We start from the raw sequence: 12,920 nt of genomic DNA, 5'->3' as shown, positions 1-12,920 counted from the left end.
TCTTTGATTTGGTTCTCAGTTTGACTGTTGTTGGGGTATAGCAATACTACTAATTTCTGTACATTGATTTTGTAACCTGTGACTTTGCTGAATTTGTTTATCAATTCCATTAGTCTAATGCAGAATCTTTAGAGTTTTCTAGATATAAGATCATATTGTTACAAAGAGCGATAGTTTGGCTTCTTCTGCCCCTATTTGGATGCCCTTGATTTCTTTCTCTTGTCTGATTGCTCTGGCTAAGACTTCCAGCACTATGTTGAATAGAAGCAGTGATAGAGGGCAACCTTGTCTGGTCCCAGTTCTAGGTGGGAATGCTTTCCATTTTTCCCAATTCAGTGTGATGTTGGCTGTGTGTTTGTCATATATGGCTTGTATCATTTTTAGATAAGTCACATCTATGCCTATTTTGTTAAGCTTTCTTATCATAAAAGATGTTGAATTTTGTCAAATGCTTTTTCTGCATCTATTGAAAGGATTGTATGGTCTTTGTTTTTGTTTCTATTTATGTAATTGTCACAATTTTAATTGCTTCAGAAATATCATTTGGGCTAGCCATATTTGATATGTCTATAATCCACTCTAATCTCTTCTTAGAAGGAAATGGACTGACCACAAATGATGATAACAGAACTGAAGTTGCTGACTTTCTCCTTATGGGATTTGCAGACTCCTGGCAGATGCAGATTGTACATGCTATTGTATTTTTACTAGTTTACCTGGCAGCTCTCACAGGGAATCTCCTAATCATCATGGTCACCACTCTGGATGTTCACCTCCAAACTCCAATGTATTTCTTTTTGAGAAACTTGTCTTTCTTAGATTTTTGCTACATCTCTGTCACAGTTCCCAAATCTATTGTCAGTTCCTTGACTCATGACACCTCCATTTCTTTCTTTGGGTGTGCTCTGCAAGCCTTCTTTTTCATGGACTTGGCAACTACTGAGGTAGCCATACTTACAGTGATGTCCTATGACCGCTATGTGGCCATCTGCCAGCCCTTACGTTATGAAGTCATCATAAATCTGAGGGCTTGTGTGAAGATGATGGCCATGGCATGGCTCAGCGGAGTGATATGTGGACTCATGCATGTGACAGCAACATTCTCATTACCATTCTGTGGGCCTAATAGAGTACATCAATTTTTCTGTGATATTCCACAGCTCCTGAGCCTGGTGGACTCCAATGTAATTATTATTGAGATTGGAGTCATGGTTTTTGTTACAAGTCTTGTGATAATCTGCTTTGTTTCAATTACTCTCTCTTACATGTACATTTTTTCTGTCATCATGAGGATTCCATCTAAGGAAGGTAGATCAAAAACATTTTCTACCTGCATTCCACACCTTGTGGTTGTAGCACTCTTTATGATATCTGGTAGCATCGCCTATGTTAAGCCAATTTCAAATTCCCCTTCAGTTTTGGATGTTCTCCTGTCAGTGTTCTACACAGTGGTTCCCCCGACCCTGAACCCCATCATCTACAGTCTGAGGAATAAGGACATGAAGGCAGCCCTGAGAAGGCAGTGTGGATGCTGATGAAGAACTTGATTAGGGACCAGAACTCCTGAACTCTTGTTCTAACTGGGCAATGTTTAAGCTTCCTGAGTTTGTATTTTCAATTGATCACTGAACTCTTTCTTGATTTTTTAAATGGAATTCAGCAGTAGTCTAGCAATGTTCTGTATATTTCGATGAATCCAACACTAGAATGCACTGAAGGGTACTCTAAGTGTTTAAAATATTAGAATTCGTGCTTTTACTCATTTTCATGTTTTATCCTCCTCAAAATTTTTAAAATTATATTGTTGATATAATTAAATATAATTATATTTAAAATTATATTCATTAATACACTGTACTAATTAATACAAATATTTTATTACTAATATAAAATGAATTAATATGAATATTATACTCATTAATACACTGTATTAATTAATACAAATGTGAATTACTACTATAAAATGAATTAATACAATATATGTATATTAGTCATGGTAGAATAAGATTATATGTTTTACAAACAACCAAATTGAAAATAAACAAAAGGTGGTGTGTGCTCAAAATGTTTTCAACTTTAGAAAGTGTGGTCAAATAGGTTAGAGACTAGTGATTGGAGGCCAACTGTAAACCTAAATAATATAAAAGATATATAATTATTTGACAAAGAATAAAGGTACAGATAGGTTTGTACTGCTATGTATAGAAAAGATCATATGAGGAAATGTTCTTTTAATTTAATTTTAATTAAAAATTATATAGTGTTAAACTAAAATCTTATTCAAAGTCCCTTCCCTTTTTCCATGCCTGGAGGGAAATACTATCTGAAAGTTATTATGTATCATTCTCTGAGGGCTTTTATGCATATTCTATATATGTATTTATATAATACGTAGTATTATTTTATGAGGTAATATTCTATTTAAATCTATTATAAATAATATACTGTAGTTATACTTTAAGATGTTTTTATAATTTTATTTTTAATTGATAAATAATAATTGTATTTGTTTATAGTATAAAATATGATGGTTTGCTATATATTTACAATGTAGAATGATGAAATCAAGCTACGTAAAATATTTATCATCTAAAATATTCATCATTTCTTGTTGTTGACAACATTTAAAATTTAAAATAGGAGACCTGCAGACACCAGCCCATGGATGGCCACCGCAAGCGAGCTGTAAGCCTGTAGCGGACACGGCACCAGGCTCCCAAATTCCATGGGGCACCTCCATGTGCACAGACCAGAGCCGCAGGGAAGGCGCCATATTGCCTCCTTCTCCCCTCCCCCGACCCTACCCTCTGCTGCCCAAAGAGATAATATAGCCACCAGCAAGAGGCACCTCCAGGGAATGGGACCTTCCCTTTTGGGAACCCACAGCTGACTAAGGGGAAATCAGACTGTGAGCTCCCTCCCCACCAACCCTCCCAGGTGCTGCTGGAATGGTGATCCCAGGAGAACGGTGCAGCCCTGAGGCTGAGAGACATAGACCCAGCTTGGGCTCCCTGTGGGCGAATTGGGACTGGCACTCCTCTCCCTGATGAGGATATAGTTCCACTCTTGGACCCAGAGGTCAGACCTGCAGACCAGATCCCGTGCACCGAGGTCTCGCATTGCCCGGGGCACAAAAGGGATATTCGTGAACAGCCCTACTGAGGTGTGTGTGCCTTCAGGGGCAGATCAGCATCCTAGAGGGCAACCCTCCTCCCAGATGGAGGCCGTGCCCCCAGCACAGGTGGCATTCCTGTGCAGGGAACCTCCCCGGTGGCATCAGAGTCTGGGGAGGCCTGGTGGCATGTGGTCTGCCCTGCTGGCAGAGGCCCAGGAGTAGCAGCGGAGTTGGGGAGGGTGGAAAGAAGCGAGGCCCGCTCCAGACTGCGGGTCTCAGACAGCCCCACCCTCACACACAGATTTTCTAATTGAGCGGGGCCATTCCAGCCCCTCCATGACAGCATTTTCTGGAAACAGAGAACAGAAATTTGACCCCTGCTAACGGCATTGGTGGTGCTTGAGGGCAGGCTTACCCAACCCAGCTCTGCCCAGACTCTCTCCTAGACCAGCCCTCACTGAGGGGGAGAAAAGGACACACCTGGAAGTCCCAGGGCCCCACTGACCACCTGAGGCACTAGAGTGCCTCCCTACAGGAAGAAGAGCTGATAACAGGACACAAAAACAACAGCGTAGCCTGTTCCTCCAAGCAAGTGCCACCTACTGACAGGGAGGGCATCCTGTGCAGCCTTCTCACGGCACCTACTGACTCATTATACAGGGAGTGGTCGAATCTCACTCACAGACACCACCTACCGGCTCAGAAACTAAACAAGGCATGTGAACACCCAAACAAAAACCTAAAGGAAAGAAACAACAACTGTTTGACATGGGAAGAAATCAGCAAAGGAACTCATGAAATATGAAGAACCAAATGAAAAACACACCCCCAAAGAGGAGCACCAGCTCCCTAGAAATGGACACCAAACAAAATAAGGCAACCAAAATGACAGAAGAGGAATTTCATATGTGGATCATATGAACACTCACCGCCCTGCAAGAACAAATCAATAACCAACACAAAGAAACCACAAAAAGGCTGCAGGACTTAGAACAAAGGTTCACTAAAGAAATAGACACAATGAAGAAAAGTTTAACCGAACTCCTGGAAATGAAGAATCAATTCAGGGAACTACAAAATATAGTGAAAAGTCTCAAGAACAGGGTAGATCAAACAGAGGAAAGAATCTCAGAGATTGAAGATAACACCCTCCAACTAAATAAAACCATGACAGAGATAGAGCAGAGAAACAAGAGAAAAGAGCAAAGCCTACAAGAGATGTGGGATTATGTGAAGGAACCTAATGTGAGGGTCACAGGGTTACCAGAAGGGGAAGAAGACAACACTCAAGGGTTGGACAAGCTGTTTGAAGATATAATAGAGGAATATTTCCCAGACCTTGCTCAAAAATCTCGATATGCAAGTTCAAGAAGCTCAGAGGACCCCTGGGAAATTCAATGCAAACAGGAAGACATCACGACATGCAGTAATCAGACTGACCAAAATATCAGCTAAAGAGGCCCTTCTAAGAGCTGTAAGATGAAAGAAGCAAGTGACATACAAGGGAAAGCCAATTCGAATAACACCAGACTTCTCTAATGAGACTTTGCACTCAAGGAGAGACTGGGGCCCCATTCTCACACTTCTGAAACAAAAAAATGCCCAGCCTAGAATCTTCTTCCCTGAAAAACTAAGCTTCATATAAGAAGGAGAAATAAAGACATTCTCAGACAAGCAAAGACTCAGAGAATTCACCAAGACAAGACCAGCCCTACAAGAAGTACTCAAAACAGTATTATGCACGGAACATCATAATAAAAACTCATGAATATAAAAACAACCAAAATCTCACAGACTAAAGGCCAGATAATACAATGGCTCAATAGAGAAATCAAAGCAATAACATCTAACCCAAGAGAATGAACAGTAATCTACCTTACCATTCTATTCCCTCAATAAATGTGAATGGCTTAGACTCTCCACTCAAGAGACATAGGCTGGTTGAATGGATAAGAAAATACAGGCCAAGTATATGCTGTCTTCAGGAAACACATCTAACCTGCAAGGATGTATATAGACCAAAAGTAAAAGGGTGGAGATCAGTATTCCAGGCAATTGGAAGCCAAAAGAAGGCTGGTGTGGCAGTTCTAATTTCAGACGATTTAGTTTTTAAACCAACAAAAGTAGTGAAAGACAAAGAGGGTCATTATATAATAGTGAACAGCACAGTTCAGCAAGAAGAGATAAAAATTTTAAATATATATGCACCCAACTTAGGTGCCCAATTTCATAAAGCAAACCTTACTGGATCTAAGCAAATGGATTAATAGGAACTCCATAATCACCGGAGATTTCAACACCCCACTGATGGCACAAGACAGATCCTCCAAACAGAAAATTAATAAAGAAATAATGGACTTAAACAAAACCCTGGAACAATTGGGTCTGACTGACATCTGCAGGACATTCTACCCAAAATCCACTGAATATACGTTCTTCTCATCAGCTCATGGAACATTCTCTAAGATTGACCATATCCTAGAACACAAAGTTAATCTCAAGAAATTTAAAAAAATAGAAATCATACAATGTACCTTCTCAGATCACAGTGGAATAAAACTAGAAATGAACCCTAACAGAAACTCACATTTCTACACAAAAACGTCGAAATTAAACAACCTTCTATTAAATGATTACTTCATAAATGAAGAAATAAAGATGGAAATAAAATAATTCTATAAAAATATGACAATGGAGGGACAAGTTATCAAATCCTCTGGGACACAGCTAAAGCAGTTCTGAGAGGAAAGTTTATCTCCATAAATGCCTATAACCAAAAGACAAGAAGATCACAAATAGACAATCTAACGAAATGACTCAAAGAGCTAGGAAAAGAAGAACAGACCAACCCCAAACCCAGCAGAAGAAGTGAAATCAACAAGATCAAATCAGAATTAGACGAAATTGAAAACAGGGAAGCTATTCAGGAGATTAACAAAACAAAAACTTGGTTCTTTGAAAAATAAACAAAATCGACACACCATTAGCTAAGCTAACATAAAGCAGAAAAGAGAAATCTCTAATAAGCTCCACCAGGAACAAAAAAGGAGATATCACAACTGACCCCAAAGAGGTACAAGGTATAATCTATGAATACTACAAAAATCTTTATGCACACAAACTGGAAAATGTGGAGGAAATGGACAAATTTCTAGAAACACACAGCCTCCCTAGGCTCAACCAGGAAGAAATAGATTCCTTGAACAGACCAATCTCAACAGCTGAAATAGAAACAGCAATTAAAAATCTTCTTAAAAAGAAAGGTCCAGGTCCAGATGGTTTCACACCCAAATTTTACCACACGTACAAAGAAGAACTAGTACGTATCTTGTAGAAACTATTCCACAAGATGGAGAAGAACGGAAACCTCCCCGATACCTTTTATGAAGCGAATATTACTCTGATACCAAAACCAGGAAAGGATGCAACAAAAAAAGAAAACTACAGACCAATATCCCTAATGAACATAGATGCAAAAATTTTCAACAAAATCTTAGCTAACCGAATCCAGACACTTATCAAAAAAATAAATCATCACAACCAAGTGGGCTTCATCCTAGGGATGTAGGGATGGTTCAACATACGTAAATCTATAAATTCAATTCACCACATAAACAGAAGCAAAAACAAAGACCACATGATTCTTTCAATAGAGGCAGAAAAAGCTTTTGACAAAATTCAACACCCTTTCATGATACGAACACTTAATAAAATAGGCATAGACTGGACATACCTAAAAATGTTGCAAGCCATATATGACAGACACATAGCCAACATCATGCTGAATGGGGAAAAATTAAAATCATTCCCACTTAGAACTGGAACCAGACAAGGCTGCCCACTATCTCCACTTCTGTTCAACATAGTGCTGGAAGTCCTGGCTATAGCAATCAGACAGGAAAATGGAATTAAAGGTATTCAAATAGGGGCAGAAGAGATCAAACTTTCACTCTTTGCTGATGATATGATATAGTATCTAGAAAACCCCAAAGATTCAACCAAGAAACTCCTGGAACTGATCAATGAATTTAGTAAAGTCTCAGGATACAAAATCAATACACAGAAATCAGAGGCATTCATATACGCCAACAACAATCTAATTGAGAACCAAATCAAAGACTCAATTCCCTTCACAATAGCAACAAAGAAATTAAAGTACCCAGCAATATACTTAACCAAGGAGGTAAAAGACCTCTACAGGGAGAACTGTGAAACATTGAGTTAGGAAATGTAACAGAGGATGTAAACAGATGGAAATCCATACCATGCTCGTGTGTTGGCAGACTCAACATCATTAAAATGTCTATACTACCCAAACTGATGTACAGAGTTATTGCAATACCTATTAAAATCCCATCAGCATTCTTCACAGATATAGAAAAAATAATTTTACGCTTCGTATGGAACCAAAGAAGACCCCGAATATCAAGAGCAATTCTAGGCAACAAAAACAAAATGGGAGGCATTAATATGCCCGATATCAAAGTTTACTACAAAGCTGTAGTAATTAAATCAATATGGTATTGGCACAAAAATAGGAATATCACCAGTGGAACAGATGTGAGAATCCTGATATAAAACCATCCTCATATAGCCATCTAATTTTTGACAAAGCAGACAAAAACATACGCTAGGGAAAAGAATCCCTTTTCAGTAAATGGTGCTGGGAAAACTGGATAGCCACCTGTAGAAGGCTAAAATAGGACACACACCTTTCACCTCTCACAAAAACCAACTCACGCTGGATAACAGACTTAAATCTAAGGTATGGAACTATTAGAATTCTAGAGGAAAGTGTTGGAAACACTCTCCTAGACATTGGTGTAGGCAATGAGTTTATGAAGAAGTCCCCACAGACAATCACAGCAGCAACAAAAATAAATAAATGGGACATCATGAAACTACAGAGCTTCTGCACAGCCAAAGAAAGAGTCATGAAAGTAAACAGACAACCTACAGAATGGGAGAAAATTTTTGCATCCTACACATCCGATAAGGGGCTGATAACTAGAATATACTTAGAACTCACGAAAATCAGGAAGAAAAAATCAAATAGCCCTATTAAAAATTGGGCAAAGTACTTGAACAGAAACTTTTCTAAAGAAGACAGAAGAATGGCCAACAAACATATGAAAAAATGCTCAACATGTCTAATCATCAGGGAAATGCAAATCAAAATCACAATGAGATATAATTTAACTTAACTGAGAATGGCCTTTATCAAAAAGTCTCCAAACAATAAATGCTGGTGTGGATGCGGAGAGAGAGGAACACTCCTACACTGCTGGTGGGACTGCAAACTAGTTCAACCTCTGTGGAAAGCAATATGCAGATTCCTTGAAACGATACAAGTGGATCTACCATTTGATCCAGCAATCCCATTGCTGGGCATCTACCCTAAAGATCCAATGACACTCTACAAAGAAGACACCTGCACTCGAATGTTTATAGCAGCACAATTCTTAATTGCAAGGCTGTGGAAACAGCCTAAATGCCCATCAATCTAAGAATGGATTAATAAAATGTGGTATATGTATACCATGGAGTACTATTCAGCTCTAAGAAACAATGGTGATATAGCACATCTTATATTTTCCTGGTTAGAGTTGTAACCCATACTATTAAGTGAAGTATCCCAGGAATGGAAAACCAAGCACCACATATACTCACCAGCAAATTGTTATTAACTTAGCAGCACCTAAGTGGACACATAGGTACTACAGTAATAAGGTATTGGGCAGTGGGAAGGCGGGAGGAGGGTGGGTATATATATATATATACATATATATATATATATATATATATATATATATATATATATATATAATGAGTGAGCTGTGCACCATCTAGGGTATGGTCATGCTGGAGACTCAGACTTGTGGGGGTAGGAGGGCATGGGCATTTATTAAAACCTTAAAATCTGTACCCCCATAATATGCCAAAATAAAAAAAATAATTTAAAATATTTAAAATCCTCTCTTAGGATATGATTTGGAAAGTTAATTTTAAAAATTTAATTCAAAATTATATATTTTTATTATATTTTTTAATTTATTACCTCTTATTATGGAGGTACAAATATTGTTAGGGTTACATATCTTGCCTCTCCCCCTCCTGCCCCGCCTCGCTGTGCCAGAGGTTCAAGCATGTCCAGTCACCAGGTGGTGCGCACTGCACCCACCCTGTAAGTACATACCCTTCCCCTCCTCTCCCCTTCCATCTCTCCACCTCCTGCTAACAGTTTTTTTAGACATTTTGGTTACAATGTATATCTTTTTAAATATATGTAACTATTAACTATAGTAACTATCATGCTGTGCAATAAATCACCAGAACTTATTCAGAGGGAAGTTTATACACTTTTCTCATGTACCACCACCCCCAGCCTCTGGTAACTACCATTCTACTCTCTACTTCTATGGGTTGGACTTTTTTAGATTCCACATATAAGTGAAATCATGTGGTATTTGTCTCTCTGGGCCTGGCTTATTTAATTTAAGGTAATGTCCTCTAGGTTCACCTAATTATTGCAAATGACAGACTTTCCTGTTTATTTGAGGCTAAATAAATATTCCAGCATATATATATATATATATATATATCACTAATTTTATTATTTTATTTTATTTTTTATTTATTTTTGAGACAGAGTCTCTGTTTCCCAGGCTGGAGTGCAGTGGTGCGATCATAGCTCATGGCAGCCTCAAACTCTCAGGTCAAGGGATCCTGCTCCCTCAGCCTCCCAAGTAGCTGAAGACTACAGCTATATGCCACCATCCCCAGCTAACTTTTTTAAAAATAAATGAGACCTCACTCCATTGCCCAGGCTGGTCTTAAATTCCCAGCCTCAAGTGATCCTCCCATCTCAGCATTCCAAAGAGCTGGGATTACAGGCATGAGCCACTGTACCCTGCCATATATTTAAGATCCATTTGTCCATTGATGGGTACTTAGATTGATTCTATGTCTTGGCTATTGTGAATAATGCTACAATGAATATGGACTTGCAGGCATCTCTTTGGCATACTGATTTCATTTCATGAGGATATATGTAGACATATCTCATTTTCTTGCATTTTGCTTTATTTTGCTTCACAGATACTGCATTTTTTTTTTTTTACAAATTGAACGTTTGTGGCAATCTTGCATAGAGCCAAGTCTCTTGGCACCATTTTTCTAATAGCATGCTGTCATTTATATCTCTGTGTCACATTTTGTTAATTCTCACAAAAACTTTTTCATTATTATTATATCTGTTATGATATGTAGTCAGTGATCATTGGTGTTACTACTCTTAATATTTTCATTGTTTTGGCATGCTACATACTGTGCATATATAAGATGACAAACTTCATTGATAAGTGTATGTGTTGTGACTGCTCCATTGATCAACTGTTTTCCTATCTTTTTTCCTGTCCTCAGACCTTATTCCCTCAGATACAACAATAATAAACCCTATGATGGCCTATAAATGTATATTTGGAAGGAAGAGTTGCATGTCTCTCACTTTAAATCAAAAGCTAGTAGTGAATAAGCTTAGTGAGGAAGACATACTCAAATCATGAAAAAAGTGTAGACTCTAAAGTAAAACATTGGTAATTACCACTTTATTAAAAACAAGGCTTTACATTCATCTAAAGACATCTTCAAGTGAAGAAATTCCTAAAAACACACTTAAGGAAACCTACCCCCAAAGGATTGACACTCTGAAAAGGATTGATTACTTCCTTAAATCAGTTAGAAACAGAAAGCGTCTCAAAAAATGTGCATTATACTTAAAGAAGTATCTCAGAGAAAATATATTTTGGCAGAGAAAATATAATTTTTCCAGTGATATGGGCAAGCTTTCTAGAACATTTGACAGCATCGAGTGTTGGAGAGCTTAAGGACAGCTTGGACAACATTACTCTGCTATAAGTGAAGATATTGATACATATTTTGTCATTTATACAATCATGTTTAACATGAATTATATTCATCATAATCTTAGTTGAAGAGCATAAAATAACAGATAGCCCATCCATACAGAATTGATTGAAACAGACTACTGAATTTACATATGTGGACAATCCATATGTGAGGGCTTGGACTGTACACTGCCAGGAATTGAATATGTAAAAACAAACAATCTCAAATCACACAGACTGTTATCACAAAGTCCAACAGCTGCTGTTGTACTTGTGGCTGTAAGTGTGTACATGAAAAAATCTGATTCTACAGAATTGGCCACTCTCACTCTCATGCTTGCAAAAAAGACAATCTCCCTGCACATGTCAGCCCACACATCATGTGACTTTTGCCCTCAGACCTTCCATCGATGGTTTACTTGACATAAGTTAGGTCATAGACATGCAGGGAGGTTAACTGTGAAAGAACCAGTACAAGATGTTCTTCAAATGTATATTTGGAAGGAAGAGTTGCATGTCTCTCACAATCTTCTCCCCTGAAGATTGTAAGACAAGCTGGAAAGAGTTTAAAGTAAGGACTGAGTGAGCTTATGTATAGTGTCTATTACATTATACCCATGCCCTAGCAATTCTACTTGCAGGCATACACCTCAGAAAACTCTCTCATACACCAGAAAACATGTATAGGAATGATTATCGTGGCACCGTTTGCTTTAGCAAAAAGCAGAGATACAACTGAAATGACCTTCCAGTGGAGAATGTATTAATTGGTATAAATGAATGAACCATAATAACTCTAGCATTTAAATGTGTTGATAATATTCAATTTCTTAAGTAAATTGGTGGGTATAGTGGTTTGAATTTTATTATTCTAATTTATTCTTTGACCAAGTATTCATATGTATCTTTCAAGACACATAGAAAACCATTAAACTGGAATGAAATGCATCTTCTCTACATATCTGCTGCTTTCCCCATCATGACTAAATGTCTCCAGTAGTGTGGATTCCATTGCAATCTAAATCTGGAAATTACTGATTATAAAATTTATACCATATTTGGACCTGCTTATTTAAATTTTCAATTCTATAAATTTTCCAAATTAGTTTTTTCTGTAAAAGTAGCCAATATTTCTCTGCCACTTTCAGCAATTTGGCAAATCTTAGGAGCTGACCTAGCTGCTCCCTGAACTCCTTTATTAACATCCTGATACATTCCATTCTAGATTCTGCACTTTTATTATCTATATTATTATTTATTATATTCTTTATTAATTCTTTAGATTCTGTTTTTAATGCAAGAAATAATTATGGCTGATGCTAATGCCTTGACTCCTTTGCTTATAGTATTCTCTTTTAATTATGCTCATCTGTTATATTAGCCTAAATGGTTTGCTTTTCTTTGTGAAGATTTGAAATCACAAGCTCATTTTATAGCTACCTTAATTAAGACTGGGTGATATTGGTGTAAGAATAGACACAGAGATCAATGGAACAAAACAGAGAACTCAAGAATATATCCCCACAAATATGCCCAAATGATTTTTAACAAAGGGTAAATGCAAATGAATGGAAGAAAGATAGTCTTTTCAACAAATGATGCTAGAACAATTGGACATCCATAGATATCCAGACTGGCTTCAGCTGGGAAAGCCCTTCACTAATAAGCCTGTCCAGAAATTCTGGGTAGGCCATGTGGCATGTTCATGGTGGGCTAGATCCTAGAGTTTTTGGACAGGATGGCCTAGTGTCTGGGCCAGTTGGTGGACAGGTCTGGTACCTGGGTCTGTGGGATTAGGCCTGAAGCCTTGGAGCACAAGAGTGGGCCTGGAGCCTGTATCTGTGGGTCTAACCTGACATCTGGGTACATAAGGTCTAACCAGGTGCTAGGGCAGGCCT

General features: G+C 37.9%; 1 protein-coding gene across 1 annotated transcript; it reads left to right on the top strand.

Annotated features, from left to right (window-relative positions):
• The first annotated feature begins 563 nt into the window (after positions 1-563).
• On the top strand, positions 564-1,535 carry OR14L1 (olfactory receptor family 14 subfamily L member 1). Its single transcript, XM_012752282.2, has one exon. The coding sequence runs from the start codon at positions 564-566 to the stop codon at positions 1,533-1,535; it is 972 nt and encodes a 323-aa protein (XP_012607736.2).
• The last annotated feature ends 11,385 nt before the right edge of the window (positions 1,536-12,920 follow it).

Source organism: Microcebus murinus, chromosome 13 (genome assembly GCF_040939455.1).
Source record: "Microcebus murinus isolate Inina chromosome 13, M.murinus_Inina_mat1.0, whole genome shotgun sequence".
In the NCBI taxonomy this organism is placed as follows: Eukaryota; Metazoa; Chordata; class Mammalia; order Primates; family Cheirogaleidae; genus Microcebus; species Microcebus murinus.
The sequence above is the reverse complement of the archived record's forward strand: the minus strand, read 5'-3'. Positions and strand labels throughout refer to the sequence as shown.